Genomic DNA, 23,843 nt, shown 5'->3' with positions numbered 1-23,843 from the left:
CCTGTATAATGCATGTGCTGCAATTAACTGATTTCATGCATTTGTAGGTTGACCAATTTCTTTTTCTAATTCTATTAGAACCCACTGTGAAGATCCTTTAATAGTCTGTTGTTATGCAGTTATAAAAGCAAGAAACTGAGTCACAGCACAATTACGTTATTAAATCTTACAAGACTGCCGTCTGTACATCAGCAGTAAAGTCTGCGCTTTGGAGTATACATTAACTTCAAAAGCACAGCATGATTTTTAACACGTACTCAATTACAGAATTAAGCATTGGCAAAGTCAACAGGTCTCTCCTGTACAAGAGCAATTGGATTTGCCAATGTGGTTTAGCCATCTTGTTCAACAGTATGGCAGTAACTTAAGTGTCGTGGAGTGTTGCAGAGTGTCACAAAGGGGAGTGTCGAGAGTGTTGGCGAGGGGAGTGGAGTGGCATAGAGCAGTGTTGTAAAGTGGAGGGGCACAGAGTATCGTGGCATAGACTGGTGTAGAGAGGAGTAGTGCCCTAGAGTGGAGTAGGTAGGTCACAGAGTCACAGAGAGGAGTAAAGTGGCATACAGTGTCATGGAGTGGCACACAGTGGCATCGTGCGTCGTGGAGTGGCATAGAATGTCGTAAATTGGAGTAGAGTGTCATGGAGTGCTGTGTGGAGTGGAATGAGATATGATGTAGACTGAAGTGACATGGAGCGAGAGTAAATTGGGAGTAGAGTAGAAGTAGAATGGAGTATGAGTAGAATGGAGTACGAGTGGAGTAGAGTAGGAGTAGAGTGGAGTCTCCGGGCGCAGAGAAACGTTCTTGTACAAAATTACTGCAGTGAAGAGAAATAGGCACATTTAGCAGCTGTTCATGAAGACTAATGAGTGTGGCACTTCCCAGCCTACAGGGGACGAGGTGAAAAGGCGCCCTACGGTCAATAAAGGAGACAAAGATAATCCCTCCAGAACACATATTTCCAGTGCATCATGGTGAAGAACACACCTGATCTATTGTGCTCACCTGAGCTCTAAATCCTGCTTGAAAGTCTGAAAATTGGCTTCTGTTCTGTAACCCACCCCTGAATCTTGCCTAGCAGCTGTTTGCAAAAGGATTTTTTGCAAATTATCCAGCAAGCGGATTGGCCAGAAACCCTTCTTGTGTATAGGGATAATTTCCGCACCCCTCTAAGACTCAGGAATGTCGGCTCCTAACAACATAGCATTCAAAAGTAAATTAATGTAAGGAGCCCCTCACTGGCTCAGATCTATATAGATCACCCAGAATGTTATCAGGCCCTGGGACCTTCCCGGGTTTTAAACTATGGATTGCTAAATAACGTATCCTACAAAGAGAACAAAATCGGAGGTAGAAGCGCACAGTTCGCATTAGCCGAACCATGCTAGCGAGGATGTCATGCAAACCACCACCTAGGGGCCTAGTTTCAGACTCTCAACTGCGAGTCAATCTACAACTGTCAGATCAGACACAGTTTCTCGAACAAGGGTTACAAGAATACAAATTACCCATGGCAAATTCTGTCTCTCTGTACCAACAAGGTGGAGATAATTTAAAATGAATAGCAGATCTATGACTTGCTAGGTTCGCAGCGCTACTAATACCACAGCCAGATAACCATCCTCTAAAATCTATTTTATAGTCAAAAAGATTCCTTGGTGGAGAGCAGTGGTCAGCCCAACACTGACCATCTCTAATCACAGACATGCACTGTCTAGAAGTTTTAAGCCAGTGCACAACTTTATCTTTTAATGAGTCCTGGTCCTCAATGCATGAGATTTAAGTTTATGGACACGTACCAGATAAACAGTGCACCCAAAAACTACAGAAGGATATAGTTTGTCAGTAGCTAATTAGATGGGTGTGCTCTTCATCTAATATTCCTTCTGTTATTGGAACTATAAAGCAGAGGGGAAAGTGGAACAATAATAACCGCCTTCACGCCTACGCTTGTGTAATGATCAGGGATTAAAATTACAAGCTACAGGAGGCTGCCATTACCCTTGTACTCAGAAACATTGTCCCACCCCCCTTCTCTGTTGAGTCATCACAGGCGAAACACCCATTCCTCGAAGGACATTATATTAGTGGTTTACCCCAATCCCGAAACATGAGTAATCTTTGTCTGTGATGAGAAAGTGTTTGTAGACATTCCTGGCCTATCATTCAAAAATGCTGCAGGAGATTTCAGAGCAATCAGCTAAGATCTTCAATATGTTCACCTCCTCGTTCTGTGCCTCAGCACTACAGGTTTGCGTGGTAAAATAGAGAAAAGAGTTCACCTTGCTTGGGAGCTCGCTAGTACCATCCTTGGAACAAGTCAGAGCTAAAAATCTGTTGTGAGATATTATATTAGTAATCACAAGGGCTTGGTTAGAAGGACAATGGGCAATGAGTGGATGGACAGCTAGACGTTTAGGGCCATATGCACTGATATGGGTAAAGACTGCATCACGTCTTACCTGTGGTACTGTCTGCTCATCTCTCGAAAATAACGGCTTTCGTTTCTAATAGGGAACTATGGGGATAATTTTGTCTCAATTAGGGCTGAGCAGAGACTCTACATCCTCGATTAATCCATTGATCTTGTTCAGCATGCAGGTCACAGCCACATACCTGTGGGCTTTCTTAGGTCTAATATTACCAGATAGGCCCTCAGTAGCCTTTCATGTAGACAAAATAAGCATAAACTAACCCGCAAATAACATAAGCACACTACAGAACGTGGGTTCAAATTCAATATCATCAACACACTGAAAGACCAGAACCCACAACGCAGTTAAAATTAAAATTATGAATACTGCAGGTAACAACTGTCCAGCAAATAAGAATACCAAATCAATACCCAGCGAATCTCAGAACAAATGCGGAGAGGTTCGGCCCAGCCCTGCCTCTTCCTGGTGATGACGGCGAAGACGTCACCGCCCTAGGCCTAGGTTTTTCTGGGCGCATTCCACAAATCAGGAGTTCTTTGGTGCCTTCCAAGCTCTTGATGAATCAAGACAGGGGGCCACTATTCTAGACCTCCCTCACCCCAGGCAAGTTGGGATTTGTAGTCCCCACACAATAGTTCCAGAATACCGTGCTGCGGGGGTTCACTGGCAATTTTAAGTGACTGATGAATCAAGGGAGGGGTCCACCACCTCTGCCCCCTCACTCCAGGCAAGATGGGATTTGTAGTTCCCACACGAGAGTTCCAGCATCCACTCATTTACTTTTGCCAATGTAGGAGTGAGGATGTATAGTGAACAGCCTCCAAAATACTTTCATATCTCTATTTGGGTATTATATGGTTTGTCAGCATGAGTCCTTTATGTCAACCTTGAGCCAACTGTTTGAGAAAGCGGGCCCTGCCTTCCTGTTTGCTAGCAAGTCTCATCGTCTTTACGTGGGGGGAAATGCTTTACAAGAGTAATAAAAATAACAATGCTTTGAGATAACCTCATGTCATATGCATATGTGAAGCAAACTCCGTAGGACACACTATTTAATGGAAATATACTACAAATGGAAAAACCTTCACGTTTGTGCTTCAGGTGTTACCTTCCTAAAATGATGTTTAACTCGTGGTAATTCTCTTGAGAAGGGTTAAAATGCACCATAGCGAAGCATGGTTTTTATTCTTTTTTTTTATTGTATTTTTACACATTTTATTGCTTTTACTGGTTAAGCAACATCAACAAGACAAACGTTGAGCTCGATCCACCTGGACCACAGTAGAAACAGTAAACAAATCAAGTACATTACTATAAATTTCACATAGAGGCTTCAAAGATATATAGCTCAGCAACTTAGGCGGAGGCACACATCCCTGTAACATTTGAGCATAACATCAGCAGCCGGACTTCTTGATCCAAACCCCGCAGATTCGGACAAATTTCTGTGGAACTCCCCTCGCCCGATACACCCGTTTTTCGAGAGTGGTACAGGAATCCAGGCCTTCAATCTACTCCTGTAGAGATGGGGCCTGCTTATACCTCCAGTGTCTGGCCAGATCCCTTTTAGCTACCATATATGCAGTCGCGAGACGTGCTCGGATAACCCTGGAGTACCCCACCGAGTCCATTATCCCCAATAACACTATTCTGGGATCGAGTTTTTATTTTAACTCCTTCTGCATAACAGATGAAATGACGTAAACAAATTTAAAAAAAAACATCCCTGCATCCAAAATCAAATACATTAACCTCAACACACAATAGCAAAGCCAAACAAGCATTTACAATGCACTAGGTCTCGCAATGACATTGTTTTGAGCTATTGGCATTGTAAATGTTATTGGGTTTTTTTTTCCCCTTCGTGAAGCATTAATCAAATGGTGTAATGCAAAATGGCAATAGCTCACTTTGTTGTAATTGTGAAATCTACTGCATTGCATTTGTACTAGTCTGAGTTTGACATTGTGAATCCAATCCTCACCGGTACAGTAAAATCCCACCCAGCTCCCCTCAAAATATTTTATTTATGTTTTAAAAACAATAACTTAAAAAAAAGGCATTGTAATTTACAATGCCAATAGCTCAACCTCGCGTAAATGCGATACCTATTGCATTGCAAATGCTTGTTTTAAAAATGTTTTCGTTTTCCCATGCACTCCTTCCATTTCCCGTTTCCCCCCTCTCCCATTCCCTGGTGTTCCTCGTCCCACTCTCCCTCATTTATTTGATATATTTGTATTTTTAAGAGGGAACGGCTGCTGCAAAATACTGCTGGCTGCTCGCTCCTTTTCTAAGAGCAATGCTGATGCGCACTTTTCTTTTTATGGATTTAATGTTCTTACATGGCTATCGGTTAAGTTAAAATACTAAATGAAATGGCCACTGTTTGTTACCACACATGCGTTTAACTACACTCGTGTACGCAAGCATCGCAACACATGCTTGCGTTCTGGCGTCTCCCGTGTCGTGGATTTTCAGTAATGATAATACTTTGATACACCGCTGGCCATGCATACGCATGCTACCTGACATCTCTCCCTTCGAGACGAGTTCTATTGGCTTTGCCTTTGCAAGCGCTTATTGTTCTTCTCACGTGCGTACAGACACGTGCCGAGGCCATAATGACAGGCATGCACACATTGGCAGGTGCACAATTGCAGCACAGCTTTAACTGTCTGCGAAAACTCACTGATCTACACACTTGAGCACGGCACGAGGACGCAGTAAAGGCACAGTGCACGCATTGTCGCTCAAGGTGACACTTTTAAAAAGGTGAATTTATTCATAGGATTCTGCTTATCATTAGATCCCGTTTCATCCAGGTGAGGCTCGTGTCAACGATCTGACAGCTTCCACTATATCACCCGCCAAGTGCTCCCAGTCTGTCAGGCTCACAAGCGGAAGTGGCGGGTCAGCCGAAAATAAGACGCCTCAACTCAGGGCTTTGACCTCATGGCTTCCTCATTCAGTTCACCAACCAGTATCCAACCCTTGGGGGCATTTACTGTAGATTGGGGCCAGTGCAGCCAGCTATCTGTCACAGGGTGCCGGTGGCTGCGTCTTCCGCTGTGAAGGCTTTGTAATGGCCGCTGATAGTAGCTGCGTCCTGATCATTAGCAAGGCCTGGCTCGTGGCCCCTGGAACCTTCCACTCACCACCCACCCGGCGGGCAAACGAACGGAATACCAATACTCAAGGCTTTGACAACAGGTCTTGGCACAGGTGAAAAGTGTACAACATTAATACCGCACACAACTCATCTTATTTATGGGTTTACTATAACACGAACAGCAGGCCCAGTTGCTGTCCGCAGGGCTTCATTGTAAAAATGCGGACAGCCAGCCTCTGGCAGGGCTCCGCTGCCCTCTCCAAACCGGCACCGCCTAATGACATTCACACACGTTTCTGGAGTGCTGTAAACACAAACACGCGGACACCAGAAAAAGCTAAGGCGATTTTTTTTCTCCCTCTGAATGGAGGAAGCCGCAGTGTCTGGCCGCATAAGCTAAGGTATTAATTATGCGATGTCTGGTTTTAATCCACACTCCCAGTGCTTCTTTGTTACCGCCCTGTCTCCTTGTGGGACGGCCCAGCCGGACTGGATCCTTTGCTTCACGGCTTGTTTATATAACACGGCTCCTTTAGATAAGAAATTGCTTCATGACAGCAGTGAAGCAAACGATCCAGTTCGGATGGGCCGGTCCAAAAGGTGAAAGGGCACTAACAAATATGCCTCATTTTCAATCGGAAGCCACCGTTTACCATAAACGATGACGCCATCCAATGAAAATGAGGGGCGGGACTTCAAGCCCCCTTCTGAAATCTCCTCTCAATATGTCTCGCAGCGCGAGCAGAGCATGTGTGCTGCAACGCTAGGCGAGGCCTAAAAATAAGTTGTGAGTGCTGTAGTCAAGAACACATCAAATGCTACTTTGAAGAGCACAGACAAAATGCCCTCACCCAATATAACAGTGACTTACACCACCTAATCAAATTCATACAAAAGAAACAGGAAATCAAGTGAAAGCAAATAGCTGGGGGGAAAAAGAACACACCCACTACCACACTAAATGTGTGGTCCAAATGGACTGACCCACTAATTGATGGACTAACAAATAACTGAGGCTGTGACAAAGCCACTTTCTCTGAATATCTTTATTAAAATGTGTATTTGTTTCCCCAGAAACCCCGTGGCTGGCCTACAGCTAAAGCTCTCTTGGCCAAACATAAAGATGAGTGTTGCAAGCACTCGAAAAATTATTTTTGTTCAGAAATTTTAAAGAAAAGCTGTGAAAGTCCCCAGGAAGTTATTTTGGACACGAATTGACACTATCCGGTAACTGCAAAGCCATGGGTTAATTACATATGGACTCGCACAGGAAAACGGAAAAAGCGTTTTAGTAGAGTTAGGCGAACATCGCGGAGTTTCACTCTGCGTAATTCTGCAGAGTTACAGAACAACTCCATGAGATTCCATAGAATTCCAGCAACGGCAGGGCAAGACCATGCAGCCCACGCTGTAATTTAACACCAGTATAGTGAGAAGCACAGAACAATCAGCGCAAACGGCACCATGCGTTCTGCAACAACGCGCAGCCATTCAAGTTTATTTGCGGACACTCGAGTGGCAACAAATCTACTCAAACGGCAGCCTTCTGCCCGTGCCTGCTCCGGAATACCAGCAACCACTCATGTTAGAACATTATGCTGGGGGAACACCAAATCTTGATCAACAGCTCGCATTTTCTGGAGCTTCGCGGGAGAAAAGGTCCTCCATGCGGCAATTGGCAGAATTTGGTCAGAACTCGGCATTAAAGAGAAATTAGGTCTAGCCAAAATGCCGCCAATTCCGTAGGCGGAACAGGACATTCCACCCACCCCTACCTTTTAGACCAAAAAGAGCAGAGCAAGACAGAACAGAAGGTTAAGACAGAGCTGATGGAAATAAATTGCCTTTGGGCTCCAGCTGTACTGAATAGGTTTTATTTTGATAATTAAAAGGCCAAGGGCCCACAGAAAAAAAAAACCCTTGAGGCACTTACTGAAGGGTGCAGTGGATTCAATTGAGAGTTTACCCCACTGGCTCTTCATGCTTGACATTAGTCCCTTCCCCTGGCAATTTCCGCACCCTTCTACTCACAAATACTTGAATAGAGTTTTTAAACTATTTTAACAGTCTAATGAAAATTTATACCGAGCCACTTATATTGCATAAGATGTGTAATTGTGTGGATCATATCAGGAATCCTAATTAGAAGATTTGAAAATAGAAGAACACACATAACCCCCTAAAGTTTTAACTTTCATAAATATTTTCCAGTATTAAAATGAACACCTGCAATTTCTTTTATTCAACAACTTTATTTACTCCAGTATTATACACTATGTACATAAAATACAAAAGTATACAGTGTTTATTGTTATTACATTTATACATTGGTTTGTGTAAAATGACTATATTGGAAAATACTGTATTATTACAGAAACCCTTGATAGCTCGTTCTCTTTTAGTCAGGACCACAGCAATTATGCGATTCTGCGGCCACGGCTTTTTTTCATAATTAAGATTTGCCGCATAATCCATCATATGCTGCATAATCTTCAGATTTTAACAAAAACATTGTTTCTATCTCAAACTGGTCAAAAGTTACTAAAAAACATTGTGCAATATATCCAAAAGCAGTTAGTTGAAGGCCCTTCGCAAAGCATAACGGGTCATCTTTCAGTTGCTTATTTCCGCATTTGGTAGTTAAACTGGTACTAATGAAGTGAAATATTTGCCCAGATAATATTACTAGGAGTTAGAATTACCAAAAAATGAAGCAATACTCCAAAAAAATGCCACATATTTTGCCTTTTCTTGCCGTAAAATTTAATGCACCTTGCTGCATAATTTGGTACTCAAAAGGAGCATAATTCAGTGGCCCTGCTTTTAGTTAAAGGGCTTTTCTGCTATAAGCATTAACATTTCAAAAACATTTTAGAAAGACTGAAATATAAAATATTCTACAAATCTGCCTCTGGATCATTACCTCATTGGTTGGTGGTCGAGGATACCAAATTTTTTGCACTTAATTTATGAACATATTCCAATTCCCAAATCCTTAAATGTCTCTCCAAAAGTAATAGAGAGGGAACTGCTCTGAAACACTCAAGTTACCTCCCTTTAACAGAGTAGCTGCTAAATAAATTACGCTACACTAGACATGTTGTACTGGTCAAGACTTGACTATTAAGTGACACTCTGGCAAAGTCCTTCACTTGATCTCCTACTATCGAACCAGCAGGCATCAGTTTTTTCACATGAGCACCTTTGGGTCCCAGACGATCCCAATCACCTGCGGAGTCCCCCAGGTTTTCATCATGTCCCTAATCATATTCAATCTCTACATTCAGCTTGTGGTACTCTACTGTCTCACCAACAGCATAAACGTTCACCAGCACTCTGACGACACACATCTGTTTGAAAGTCTCCTCTGCTACTGACATCCAACTTCTCAACCCCTACTTGTACCTCATCATCACCTGATGCCCAGCACCCACCTAAAGTTGAACCACACTAAAACAAACAACATCAACAACATCTACGACATACACAAATACACATTTAAAAACCCATCTTTCACACAATGCTAAGTCACTCTGATTTGGCATTGGGTGAAAACCGAAAAGGCTTGGTACCAGATCTCATTACTACAAAACGTGAAACTATTCCACCCAGAAAGAGATTTCAAAATTGCATCACACCCTTATAGTCTTGTGTCTGGAAGCCCTCCACAATTCCACACTAACTTCTCTTAAGGGCATCCTACACGCCTCAGCACACCTCACCAAGGGACTGAGGAAGTAAGACCACATTTCCTCCAGCCCATGATAACGTCACTGGCACCACTTGTAGGTCCACATCATCCTCAAAACTTCCTGCATCACCTACAAAGCCATCACAAAGAGTAATCGCCTATCTGACTGACAAGCTCACCATCTATGGTGGTTCTTGGTACATATATGGCCAGTACACCATTACATGGGAAATGAAGTGCCCAAAAAGTTATTTAAACATAAAATAAAAAAAACACAAGGCAGCTTCCTTTTTGAATCCAGGATTTGAAACTATATCCTCATGTCCGTTGGGCCTGTACCAATCCTGCTCCGATGTAGGAAACCGCTCTAGACACACTTCTTTAAAGAATACTACATCACAAGCAAATATATTTAAGTCTGCAGTCAGGTGGATGCTATTAGTTTGCACAATTTATTTCCAGTCTTGGCTTTGAATACGTTTTGAAGGACGCAAATGGCTATCCACTGACTGGAGGAGCAACTATCGGCTTTAATTTGTTGCTATGGTACCCATGACTACGAAAGAGGTGCATGTATTTGGAAGGAAGACTCAAACTTAAAAGTTCTTAATCACCAAATTATCTTGGGGAACCAGTTTACTGCACTAAAAAAGCGGGGCACTGAGCTTTTACCGGAGGCAGGTAATATATGCAGGTTAACATATGCACACCAATGGTCTGGGAACAGTAATTCCCAGCCAAGATCATGGTGTGGATTCAGCTCCAGCAGTCAGAGAGAAATTCCTCGATCTTCAAGATTACAGGTCGGTTTTTAACCTGTCACAAGATAGATGCAGTGGCGTGCATGGTTCCTTGCGGACCAACTTTGTGCACCTCCTAGAAAGTGATTAAAAGTTTCTGCAACGTGGAGTCAGACTGTAGAACCTTCATGTTTGATGAACACAGATGCAGAGCGGGAGGAGCGGTTGGGCTATGCACAGAAGCCAGACTAATTAATCCACAACTACATTCTAAATATGTTTAGATTGTTGAGGCAGAAAAAATGGCTCTTCACCATCAAGTACTACGGAACAAGGGCCCACCTCACCTCTAGTCTAGGAAGGATGCAGGATAGGACCACAAACAGGCAACTACACCACTTGCCCCACTAAACACACTATACAATGCATGCCAATTCTAAGATCTTCCCACTTCAACTCAGAGTACCCCTACATATTCCTGGATCTGGTTGGTCTGATCAACAATCCCAGGTGGTGAACATATAACAATTGAAAAATAGCATAATCGGAACCCGACAGATTCCAGAACGAGCGCAACAAATTTCATGAGACAAAACATCTAAAGCTACATTTAAATGTACATCAGCCACCAAACTAGTCATGAAATCATAAGGTGCGACAAAAGAAACTCTAATGTCAGGGTGTCAATGCTGTGCAACTTCCACAAAATATATCGCATGACTATCCATTAATGCTGCCTGACCGGCACCCATACAATGCCGCCTCAACAGCTACTGGGCTGGTTCTTTATTTTACCACATTTGTTTTAATAGAGCACTACCATCCTAGTCCTGCAATGGTGCATCCTCACTCCATTCCTATGCATCATTATGCCATGCCACTCATTTAGGCACACAGTTGCACACCATGTGATAGCAGTGGGTACACAAATTCAATGAATGCAACATCTCACACACTACGCCATGCCAGCAAAACGACACGATGCACAAAGTTGGCCTCCAACAGGGTACCTCATGCATCAGGAAAAGAAGAGGTGGTTATCAATGCATGGCTGCTTCTCAATCATTTAAACTGAAGCAACACTTAAATATGAGGCAATAAGATCTTAAATCAGGTTGAGTATGAGTGGCTCAGATAAAGGCCAGTGTCAGTGAGGAAAATAATAGTCTCACAGACAATTTGGGAACCTACTACTTATTGCATGCGCACAACCCCTGAAAGGTTTCCCTTTTTTGTTAGGGGATCAAAATATAGCTTTTTAGGCACATTTTCAATGAGTATTAGTAAAGAAGCAATGCGTTTGGGTTTTCAAAGATTGATTAGAGGTAATATTTAGTCCAAACACTACCAAGCCCCAATCACAGAGGAATTATTTCACTCCAAACAAATTTGTGTTCACCAAAAACCTACGGATGAACATCAAGAAAACAGGTGGTCCATGTAGGAATCGGAAATTATATTTTTTCCTTTCCATGCAAAAATGTTTCATTCATCACAGGTCAGGTGCTTCCCCTTTTGCCTTCACTGGCAATCTCACTCTATAGGATAGGATGTTCTCTCTCAACATACACCTAATCTGCCAGATTTACCTCTACTGCATTACTCCACTTTGTTGTCCCTCCATTAATTTCACATAGCCCCCCTTTTATTGCTCTCAGTCCATCCTTCCACCCCATTTCTCTTCATGTCAGACTTCTCCATTTCTCTTGCAATCCCAGTGTTCGCGCCTCTTCTCTTTCTAGGAGTCCCTCCTTTCATTACATCTTCCCATCCACAGCCTTGTGTAGTGCCTACACATGCATGGAATTGCCATGTTTCATCTTGAAAACCGCCACACACTGGTTTAGGTTTATTGACTTGCACAAATTTTGTTCCACGGACATCATCAGCAAGGCATCCAGTCGATCATGATACACTGCGGAATGCAACTTTGTTCTGACTAGCGCAAGCTTGGAATTGGATTGTCCAACACTAGTACTGGTGATGGGTAAAGTGAGAAACACACCCATTACTTTTCTGAAGACTGTGTACATTGCTGATGCAGGTTTTTTCAAGCATACGAGAAGTTCATCAATCGAACTGTAACTTTCTTCATTGAACAGATTATCATTCCTCATTAACATGATTTCAGTAGCTAGGTCACAGTGAGAAACATTACAAAATCCGGCAACAAGTCGGATCTTCTGATCTGAAGCACGACGCTTCAGTAGCACATGTGCAAAGCCTTCCAAAAGAGAGACAACCTCTGGTGAGAATCGATCATCGAGTTCTGACAGTGTATTATTAAGAACCTCATTGTAATCCTGTTTCATACGTTCCTTAATGTTCGAATATACATTTTCAATATCAGGATTCCTGTCATTCCTAAAAGTAAATGTTCCATTCCTCACCACTGAAATTCCAGTTGCATCACACTGCTGTGCCAGGCTTGAAAACAAGGAATCATATCCATCCCTCATATCATGGAGAACAGTTTTTAGCATAGATACTGCGTGGCAGACGCAAAACAGATCCTCTCTGGCCCTCTGTAGTTCTTTGCTTGCTTTGTTGATGGCATTTAGAAGAGGAGCTAGCATTGTTAACCAGAAGAGAAAATTGAAAGACTGCAGCGCTTCGTACAAACCTGCTGCTTGAACAGCAGTCTTGCTACAAAATGTTCTGTCCTCAATTTCTTTAAGAGCAATACCTAAGGCCTGGATATTGCTCGCAATGGCATTAACTGCCTCCGCTCTGCATGGCCATCGTGCATCGGACAACGGTTTTAGTAGACGAACTGCCTTCATAATGTTTTCAAGAACGCTGTGGTGAGCACAGTTGCTCTCAATGAATGTATAAATGTTTTCAAGGTGCCCAAAAAAAGAGAACGCTGACCTTGTACATTTCATTGCACCCACCAGCACAAGGTTCAGACAGTGGATATGGTAATGCACATATGGAACAGCTCGTCCACACCATTCAGTCACAAGAGCATGCACTCCCTTGTTCACGCCTTTCTTTGCTGTAACACTGTCATAACAAAGAGCTATAATTTCATTTTCTGTTACACCCACTGCAGCAAGGCTTGTTTTCAGTATAGTCATGAGAGACCACGAATCAAGTTCATCATCTGGCTGGATGGATATCAGTGTCTCGTGAACATTCAGGGATGGATCGCAGAATCTTAGAAGTACAACAACGTGTTCATTATGGGAATAATCTGTAGCCTCCTCCACCACAACACTAACCCACTGCACCTCTTGCAGTTCTTTTTTTATTTTATAACACATCACTTCAAACATTACATTTATGAGCTCATTCTGAATCGCTTTAGAGGTGTATGTATGAGAGGAAGCAGTTTTGTGCTTTGCCAGGACTGTATCAAATTCAGCAAGCAGTTCACACAACTCCAAGTACATCCCATGGAAGTCTGAATCTGAAGTCTCAGAGTTCCCTCCGAACAGAACACCTTGATGTCCCAAAATCTGTACGATACGAAAAAGGCGCAACATCACATCATGATTTTCTTGACATTGGCTTTTCTCCTCAATAAGTTTAGTTTTAGTAGCTTCTAGTAGACTTGCCAGAAATCTGGGCGATCGCTTGTAGTCTTCATGCAACTGCAAGGCCCGCTGGTGGTGCAGAGAGGTGCTATGCTTCCTTAGGGCTCTAGTTGGATTTGTCCAATTTTTGCATCCAGCAGTTGTGAAAGAAGGATCAATTTTTCCATGGCAATGGCTTACTTTCTGGCCAAAAATGCGACATGTAAAGCAATACATGCATTCAGTCTCAAAAGAATACTCAACCCATGGAAAATCTTTGTAGAATTGAGCCCTAAAACCTCTATGTTTCTCACCAATTTTCTTCCTAGAAAAGGGCCCGATGGGCTGATGTGGGCCACGGAGAACTAATCTTTGAAGTTCATCTTCAGTTCTTGGGATTGGCCTTGAAGGATCCAAGGGGGAGGAAACTGCTATCTGGGAATTCACCATCACATTTTCTGGTTGACAGTTTTCTACCGCCGATATCGATAGATTAACAGCAGTCGCTGTAGACTTTTCACATCTAATGCCACTTTTTTCCATACAAGTCTGCTCTAATTTCCCACAGGTCTCAGATGATACAGCATCACTGTTGTCATCAATGGCAGCGTTAACTTCAAGTCTTTCTCTTTTACAAAAAATGCTGTCAATTGTTTCCAGGTGTCTCTTCATTTCCTTGTAATTTTGATGGTCTGAACTCTGAGTCCACCCCTGGATGTAGATACAAAACGGAGAACTACATAATGAGCATATAAAAGGTCAATCATTTCCTAAATTTCAAACAAAATATATCATCTACAAAAAGGTGTTTTTTTTATTTGTATTATTTGACAACGAAAGGGGTGCTGTACTTTTAGTATGAAACAGAAGGCTTGACATGCCCCTACTCTACAGTATCATCAGTATGCCCACTGTATATTACAGTTGCGGCTCACATTATGCCCACCGCCATACTGGAATCACACTGTGTCCAACTGTGGCAGTCAATACCAGTATTATGGGTGGTAAAACGGAGGTATACCAATGCAGATACCCTGTTCCAAACTTTCGATCAAACCAGCAAATGGACTTCGTCTTAATCTCGTTCTCCTCCACCAGAGGTAGACAACCACAGGACCATGCATACCACAATTTATACAGATCTTATCACAGTCTGATACAATGGAATTATTCATCCAAGTAGGTAATGGGATAAGTACCTCATTATGAGAATGCCTTTGGCTGTGACTCTACATGCAGGGGTGTACCTAACCTAATTAGGAGCAGATGGAAATAGAAACACCTTTAACTTTCTACAGAACAACAATGGGCAATAAGATTGCTTGCGAGTTGTTTAACAGTAAGATGGGTACCGTGCTGCAAAGTGGCAACCAATGAATATCCTGGATTCAACACAATAGGGATGTGCAGCCAAACACAATAAAGTGGAAGACTGTCACAGCAAAATTACAAGATGTCAATGTAGACCTACAAAATGGATGGGTTAGTGCTCTAGGAAATTGGCTATGAATACCCTCAGGCAGTTTATTTTCTAAAACTCTATCACATATATTTTATTTTCACCACAAACATTAGATCTTGGAGACCGTTCAAAATATACCAGGATTGAAACCTCAACACCATACCACACATTAACTGTATGCTGCACAAAACTACAAGTTAGGTTTCATGGGTAACCATAAACTACTACACAGTAATTAATTAATATATTAGGTGCCCAACGTATTCCATTGTTCTGGACATTGAAGTCACGTTCCCATTAACTGAAAACTGCACTAAAACTAGCTATGGAAACAACAAAAGAGATTGTGCACTGTTTTTTTAAAGTTTTTATTTCAGAGGCATCATAATAGCTGAAGCCTAATCCAGTTTAAGAGTACTTTGCATGAAGTGCAAGTTGGCTGATGTTCATTTAAACCGCATATGTCACCATGAACATCTAAAATGTGCCCCAAATTCCTCACTGATGGATGAACCTCGTCTGTACCTTACCGCTGCACAGTGGCTCCCAGTCTCTGGCTGTGTGGGTGTACATACTCTGATACTCCTCTGTTCACTGCACAGACTTTTACTTCAATCAGTGCCATCAGGAACATGTTGAGGGGTAGCAGAATTATGGTTTACTTCTATACCTTGTTCAGGGACAGTACGTATTTATTCCAAACATAGAAGTGTGGAAAAGTAGGTCTGCTATCTTGCCATTCACTCCACCATTTTGTGCTATACCCTTCATGCCTAACCATCTCTCTGTATCACGCACATTCTGGAGCTCCACTTTTGACCTCCCACATTCCTGCACGGGCGCTCACACCCTGTTCGTGCTTTGACCTGTCACAAACTGACCAGCCCATGCTCAACCAGTCGGACAGGGAGTTTCCCAGATGTTTATCGTCCTCACCCTGCACACTATGCCCTGCAGGCGTCCAACAGCTACCATCTGCAGGCCTATCAGATTGACCTCTGCTTGCTATGTAATCATTCCTCTTGCCTGTACCCTGCAGGGGTCCAACAACTACCATCTGCGGACTTATCCGATCGAACATTACTTGTCGTATAAACATGCTTTTCACCTACACCCTGCAGGGGCCTCACCGCTACCATCTGTGGACTTACCAGATTAACGTTTGTTTGACATATAATCATGCCTTTTTCGCCTATGCCCTGCAGGGCCAAACAGCCACCACCTGCTGATTGTATCAGAACTGACCATTGCTTGTCTGTAAATTTTTGGTGTTTGTTATTGTTCACCTAGCACGGACAGGATGGGGATGAAGGGTATATAAGGTGCAAAAACAAAGCACTCAGCAGACTGCCTCCTCGGACAGCAATGGGTGTCTGTTGTTGATGCTTTCTCTCTCATGAGATTGTAATAATTATCCATTCTCTCTGTGCTCCAGTGTTGGTCTCAGTTTGTATTCCGGACCCGAGGACTATAGGGTGACCCTGCACCTTTGGGTGGTCCCCCAAAAGACTCCCAAATCCACAGAAGGCATTCGTAGAAGTGTAGTACTACTAGAATTTCAGGATGAGGCATAAAGAAGGCAACTAGTGCACACCAGTGGCAATCTTAGAATGAATCATTAAGTACCTTTTTCATAAAGAATCTTTGTTTGGTGAACTAGTTGTGGGTCACATTCTACATGAAACCTGTGGTTTCATTTTATTGTGATGACCCCATATGATGAGTTTGACAGTTTGGCGGCGGGACCGCCCCACCGCTGTACCTTTGAACCTACGTGAGAACCGTCTGCCGTATAATTACTTTTTTAGTAATTGGCGGGCGATTCCTTTGTCATTCCCACGGCGGTGCCTATAAAATAGGCCCTGCAATGGGAATGTAAACACAGTTCCAGCCCAGCATGGACTATAAAGTCCATTCCGTGCTGGAACTTCTATGAATGCACACAAGGGGGCACATGTTGTGCCCCCCCCCTGTGTGCATCCACAGTGCGTGAGGAACAAGGGGGCCCTGTAGGGCCCTCTTTGTTTCCTCTCCACCAGGGAGTTCATGGAGGAGGAACCACCATGAAAATACTGGCAGAGAGGAAACTCTTAATGTGCTTGGCGGGACCACGGTGGTCTCGCCAAGCATATAGATGCCTCTGGACATGCGCGCCACCGACAGGGAATGGCGGTTCACTGGTGTGTCGGCAGTCATAGGGCGGCACGACTACTAGGGTCGTAATGTGGCGGTTGCAAGGCCGCCGCGGCCTCACCACAAGTCTGGCAGTCCGAGGACCGCCAGACTCGTAATCGGCCCCTTAGTGTTTACTTATGTGTGATATGCTCAGGGTGAATTAATTATTAACTTTTCTATAAACTACTGTGTATTTCTTTACCAAGAATATGTCACTACATCTGTTAATGACTTACCAATTTTGCTAACGGACTACTACTACACAAAAGACTAAGACAGCATCCAGGAGACATGCTCACCAAGCTCACCACTTTACACTGCTGAGAACTCAGACTATGTTTAGACTTCCGTATTCAAGCAACAGAGAAGTCATAGGTACCTTGAAGTGGTTTCACTTAAACTTTCCTCAAAAGCATACATCTTCCAGGAAATCAAATACTGTAACTAAGACATACAATGCAGAAAAGTGCCAGGACTGAGAACCTGATATTCCTACGTCCCCAGATAACTGGAAGAAGGGGGAAGGAACCATGTATTATCAGGCGATAAACAAACCACAGCCCATCAACATTGTGGTACTGAAGCAGAGCTATTAAACATACAAAGCAGCATCCTTAACATCTCAGCTGCTTTCATCCCCCTTTATCATCCTATGCCTGTGTTATAGTACTCAAGCAATACCTCACAAAAGAGACCCAAGTAGGTAAAAACCAGCCTGGGATTGCTTGTGTTCCCATCTGGAGGGGACCAGGCCTGGCAGTTCTGGCTAGACTGTTCCTGTTGGAGCAGGACCAAGACTGATTTGCACACAAAAACAACATGATGCATATACAAAGCCACCCTTCAACCTCTACCACCACCAACTACGAGACACAAAGAAAAAGGTGCTAACTCTCAGACTCGAAGCCAGTACCAACAACAGCAAACAACTCTTCACCATCATCAAGGAGTTCTCCAATCAATCCTGAAGCTGCCAACAACATCATCCCATCCCAAGCATTCTGCAACGACCTCTCAAACTTCTTCGAATGGAAGACTGGCAAGATCTGCAACATATCTGACCCACAGCTTCCCGATATGAACTCCACCGACAAGCCAGACACCTCCTTCATCGCCAAACAGCAGCTAAGCAATTGGAAGACCCTCTCAAACTAAGAAACCACCGCCCTGATAAATACCATCCACTCAGGAGCTCGCTCAGACCCATCCCGGAAAGATGTATGTTCGGGCTACTCACCCATACCTATAAAGCTCACCACAACAAGTGTTCAGCTTATCTCAACCACTGCCTCAACTTCTACAAACCCATCAGACACCTTCAATCTCCATCCCAAGCAACAGCACACCTCCCTCGCATTAAGAAGACGAGAAGGAGGGGACGCTTGTTCTCATACCTTGCCCCCCCCCCCACACCCTCTTGAAACTTCCAAAGGAATCTCAAGATATTGATCTTCCAGACGAATCAGGCATGGTCTCCTCCTCCCCCGAGGGCCTGCCCAACTGACAGCCTAGATACCCTCACAGGTGATTATATGTGCTCTACAAATTCACATAACATACGGCAGGTCCGTCTAGAATGGCACAGTGGGCGAAAAACAACAATCTGTAACACAGCCCAGAGCGATAGCCAGTGGCAGTGATTAATTCAAGCCTTCTTTACATCACCTTATTTTTTGTCAGTAGACACCCTGAATACAGGTAGCCAGGCCTATGGCACCTTAGCAGGGGAAAGAAGTTTGTGAATAGTCACTGGCTGAGATACTGCATAAGACAGGAATCAATGATATAAAGTTGCAAGAGGACTTGGAAACTTTGCATGCTCTGGTGCGAGAACTCCTGTACTCACTACTTTCTCTGCAGTGGTAGTTTGCTGGAAAAGGACACTAACTACACTGCCTACAATGACTAAGACTTTAAATATAAGGTTAAACTCCTAAATGTGCATTGCCATGCTCATATCGAGTATAAGCGTATTATAATCGATGTCACGGTGTAACTACCACAGTGACAAGCCAGTTGCTGATACTTTACAAGTGGATCACTGTACAAGTCTTACTCCGTTGGATATCTATAGGCTTGGGTTACAGCTGTTCGCCCATACCCAACTGAATATAGGCAGCGAGATGGCTCAGTTGGCTAAACAACTGTCAACGTCAAATGTGAAAATCAGGAGCAGGAATCCGCTCATTACTGCACTAAAGGCCTTAAAAAGAAATTACTACAATAACGTGTATTTCATTGTTCTGATAATAATTGATTAAATACTGGATAGAAAATCACCAGTCGTTCATTAGACAGAGGATAGTAATAAAAGTAAATAAATGAAATTAACATGTGGGTACAAACCTCGCTCGAAGGACCATGTGTAAAGCTCTGATGCAGGAGTCAGAGCTGCATAACTAACCTTATTTGAGTCTGTTACAACATTATAGTTTCAGCTAACACAACAGTCAGTGAGTGTTTGGCCACAATAAGCCCACTGTCCAGGCTCGGTTCCTCAATCCAGATTTATAAAAGATTTATAATGCTAACTCTGCTCAAGTTATGTGGCATCACGGGGAAATATGCTGCTTGTACGAATAGTTTTAGAAGTCCTTCCTCCTTTTCTTAGGCAGCAGTGATTTAAAAAAAGAACAAAAAAAAAAAACAGTTGCGCAACTCTAGCGTGGGTTATTTTACAAACCGTAAATGGGGTATGGTGAGTCCTCGAATGTTAACGAAAACAAAGCAAGTGCATAGGTCGCACAAGCCCCCGTTTATTGGTAAGCAGTTGCAGTGCACTGAGTGTCATATTAGGAAGTACAAGTAACGTCATCATCGATATTGTGTCTTTACAAATGCAGCATTGCCACTCTGACCCGTTCTTCTTCTATGTGCACGCAGTACGTAAACAAGCATTTGCAATGCAATAGGTCTCGCATTTGCCAGAGTTTGAGCTATTGGCATTGTAAATGACAATGCCTTTTATTTATGTGCTTTGAAAACCTGCAAGCGGTGCGTAACCACACACTTTGTACTCATAGTCCTTGCTTACGAGAAGCAAGGCTGGTAGTAAAAGAGATTCAGTTACTGCCAGCCTTGCTTCTCATAGGCAGCGACTATAAGTACAAAGTGCGTGTTTACGCACCGCTTGCAGGTTGTTAAAAACACATAAATAAAAGCCATTGTCATTTACAATGCCAATGGTTTGTGTAACGTGCTATGTGACAAGCTCGATGTGTGTGTCCAATACATATATCTGAAAGCATTCTTTGACATGCACTGAGCAGCACTCCCGCTGTGCTCCAAGCAGGGCCCATTTGGTGCATGTGAGAGCTGCAACGCTGTTGTGCAAATTGCAACCTCGCCTCTTAGAAGTGTGGCACTGACTCTAAATCTGGTTGAGAGCACACATATAGGCTTAGAGATGCGGCTGCTTCATTACAACACATGCTCATCGTCAAACAAAAAATGCAACCAAAAAGCTGGGAACAGCAGTTATGTTGGGTGTCTCATGTGCGCAAAAGGGTAAGAATGGAAACAAAACAAACATTAGAATCACGTTACGTGATAAGAGGGCTAACTGATACCCCACTACCTCGTGAGCATACGCGCTTGGACTTGAAATTGACCAGAAAAGGGTCAAAATCAATGGAGCACACGCCGTTCACAACAACTCACGAGCCACGAGTTGAAAGTAGAAAATGATTTTCTTGCAAAGTGAGAAGCTATCACAAGTTTTTTTCTAAATCTCGCTTTTACTGGCCGTGCCATATTGCTTTTAGAACGCTTGAGAAAGTCTGGTGGGGGCTGAATCTTTTAAGCCATAATAAAGAGTGGAACTGGAGGGGCACTTAGAAAGGGTGAAACAACAGCAAGGCCTCATTAACTTGCAAATGGTCTTTTAAAGACCTGTGAAGTGCTCGGGAGCGGCTGTGTGTGGCCCGGGAAGCTGTCTCATCCGGTGCTGCCACACCCGAGGAGGAGAGCGGGGGGGGGACGGGCGCTGAAGCCCTTTGAGTCCAATGAGTGTTGCGCGCCTGGCAGTTGCCGTGTGTTTACAGGCAGAAGTTACCCCTTGAAACGATTGGATTTAAGCAAGCAAAGTCGGACGCCGCCCCCGCAATCCCAGAATCCTGCATTAATTTCTTCCAGACCCGTGTGGAGCAGCCATGGGTATCCTGTATTCAGAGGTACGTTCTCATTCTACGTTTGGTGTTTGACTGAAACCTAAAAGCCACCTCGTGAGTGAACCCACACGTTAAGTTAATGAATGCATAAACATGTATAATGAATGCATAAACATGTCCATTTTAAATGCGAGCAGTTACCTCTATGGTTCCTTAAAAAATAATATTTTGAGCCAAGCTGTTTTATTTTATCTCCCACATGTATATTTTGCAAAGGCACGCTGAGGGTGATAACGAGTCTTTCTTGAACCAACGGAAAAACAGTCACTGTCTCTAATGCTCAGAAATGTTGCTGACTTTTTTTCCCCTGAGGTACTGAATTCTAAGCATGAAACTTTTGTGAGTTAGTCGGTCCGTGTTGCATAGTACATTTACCCGGCGTTGTGCAAAGCCGGGGAATAAGCCGATATGCAAACATGCCGGCCCCTGGAGCAGTTTAGAAAAATAAGTTGCCTCTTTCGAGCGATCAAAGCGTGCCTCACTCGCTCAACCTATAACGTAGAGACTAAAGTGAACGCAATACTAGCGGGCCTCAAGTTTGCCTACGATGGGTGGGAGCGTGTGGTTTTCACAGTGAAAGCACTATTTATACTGTCTTGTACTCGTTTTGCAGGTGAAAGCTTGTTAGTGTCTACAAAATGCTGTTTTCACATAGTCCGATAGATACTGTGAGAATGTGTGTGCGGCATTGGTATGTGAAAGGAGTGTGAGCAGTGGCCTGTTTGTTCCTTCTTTTAAGATATGTGAGGGTGTAAGGAACTGGGAAAGGCGAGGTTCATTCCACTCTGCAAAGATGGGGAGTAGGGGCAGATTACAGAATGAAGAAAAGCGGATGTCAGGTGAAGAGGAGTGCGTAAAACTCACTATATGCCTGAATGTGTAATGTAAATAGGGTGCTATGTAAAGCGCTCCAATACCTTCGGGTCGAGTTCGCGCTATATAAATATGCACAAAAAAAAAACAAGACAAGCCCGGTGGAGCGTGGCACGCGCGCTTGGCGGGGGCGGGGGAGCGGTCATTATCACAGCATGCCTCTGCAGACCTATAATTAACTCAGCAGGTCTTCCGGAGAGGAGCACTCAACGCGCAGATGCTGTTCATGTGAAGCGCAGACACATGGCGCTGCGCGCGTGCACGTTCACGTGCACTGTAGCTTTAGGCCACGGCAGCACTTTGAAAAAGCCCAGATATAAAATGTCTCTTCGAGCCTTGCTCGCGAGACCTAAAAAAATAACAGGAGTGTGAGAGAAAATAAAATATCAAAGAAGGGTTGTTCGTTCTAAAGATCTGTCGCAGCCAGCGTAGCACCACGTGGTCTTTTAGACATGGAATCCACTGTTCAGATCTCCAAACCGTATACACGAAAAGTAATCCGAAATGCAGCGCAACTATGCATTTGGAGTTTGAGTGGGGGATGCTGTGGGGAAAATTGATACCCATCACTGCTTTTCAGAGGTGAAACTACAGAATTCTCTCACTGTTAAACACCAAACTTTAACCCTGTGTTAACAAATACAGTCAGACTACAGCCCATAAACTGCCCCAGGCTGCTCTACAGCAGTCTGTGCGTCCCCCCATTAACATCCGCATCATGGCCTGCCGCTTTCAGTTTGTAATCAACACACAAAGTTAGCAGTCTAGTTGTTTAATGATGTGGCCCGAATGCTGCAGCGAGTCCTGCACGTGGACCCGCGAGCAGGAGACGCCAGGGTGACTGCCGGTGCCTGTGCACATACCCACCCCTTTCTCCCCGTCCCACACGCACACCTACCGGAGCCGCAGAACACGAGCTGTTCGTACAGTAGAGAGTTAATGCAGCCGTCTAGCCCACACTGTCGTTCCGTATCCGTCGCCCTTCTCCGTGTGACGTCATTAAATCGCGCACAACAGAAGGCGCACGCGGACGGTCATATTTTATGGTGGTAGTCGTTCCTAAGTGTAAAGAGCGTTGTCGTGCTGTACGAGATAACAGCACTAACGAGGCACGGATCCGTTGTGCCTCAGCCTGTGCTTTCCTGAATTGGTGCGCTCTATTATCGATAAGTTTAGCTGACTGCCGGTGCAAGTGGTAAACAGACAAACATATGGTACAGTAGGGGACGGGCCGTACTGAGTTCACTGCGCATGCGTACGGCAGCCGCCGCCGCCGCCATGCTGTACTGATAATTCCGCGTCTGCGCACAGAACGGAAGAGATGCTGCCACGTCTGAGTAGGAAACGCAACCTAAAACGGACGAAATGTTATAAACTGACATAAAACAGCTATCGGCTAGCAAAGGAAATGCTTAACGTTAACTTTCACCTGTTTCTCTCTCATAATGTTTCGTTGGGTTTGCCGTTATACCTTTTAGTTTTACGGCTTCCCTTATTTACTGCTACTCCCGTACCCTACACGGTAAATAGCTGCAAAGGTGGTCATCAATGGACTAGGGGGGTGGAACATACAATTGCATTGTGATTGGTTGAGGGAAAGCTGTATGAAAGCGGCACAGCTCAGGATTTTTTTTTCTCACATACTCACAAAATAGCTGTCGTTTACCCTTG

The 23,843-nt window shown here is 43.8% G+C and overlaps 2 protein-coding genes across 2 annotated transcripts in view; both read right to left on the bottom strand.

Moving 5' to 3' along the window:
* Positions 1 to 23,206, bottom strand: part of METTL16 (methyltransferase 16, RNA N6-adenosine) — a 388,563-nt gene extending 365,357 nt beyond the window's left edge. The window contains exon 1 of the mRNA XM_085649941.1: positions 23,071 to 23,206. The gene's annotated coding sequence lies outside the window, so the exon portion shown is untranslated. The remainder of the gene's footprint in view (positions 1 to 23,070) is intronic.
* On the bottom strand, positions 10,199 to 23,144 carry LOC146859251 (zinc finger MYM-type protein 1-like). The gene is made up of 2 exons (XM_085649940.1): positions 23,071 to 23,144; positions 10,199 to 14,204 (listed from the first exon to the last, which is right to left on the bottom strand). The coding sequence occupies exon 2, from the start codon at positions 14,163 to 14,165 to the stop codon at positions 11,766 to 11,768; it is 2,400 nt and encodes a 799-aa protein (XP_085506066.1). The 5' UTR covers positions 14,166 to 14,204; positions 23,071 to 23,144; the 3' UTR covers positions 10,199 to 11,765.
* Positions 23,207 to 23,843: the final 637 nt, after the last annotated feature.

Source organism: Triturus cristatus, chromosome 3_2 (assembly GCF_964204655.1).
Source record: "Triturus cristatus chromosome 3_2, aTriCri1.1, whole genome shotgun sequence".
Taxonomy (NCBI): domain Eukaryota; kingdom Metazoa; phylum Chordata; class Amphibia; order Caudata; family Salamandridae; genus Triturus; species Triturus cristatus.
The sequence above is the reverse complement of the archived record's forward strand: the minus strand, read 5'-3'. Positions and strand labels throughout refer to the sequence as shown.

What these genes read in the sequence shown, in the direction of transcription:
- LOC146859251 (XM_085649940.1), bottom strand. Translation starts at nt 14,165, where the DNA reads ATGAAGAGACACCTGGAAACAATTGACAGCATTTTTTGTAAAAGAGAA.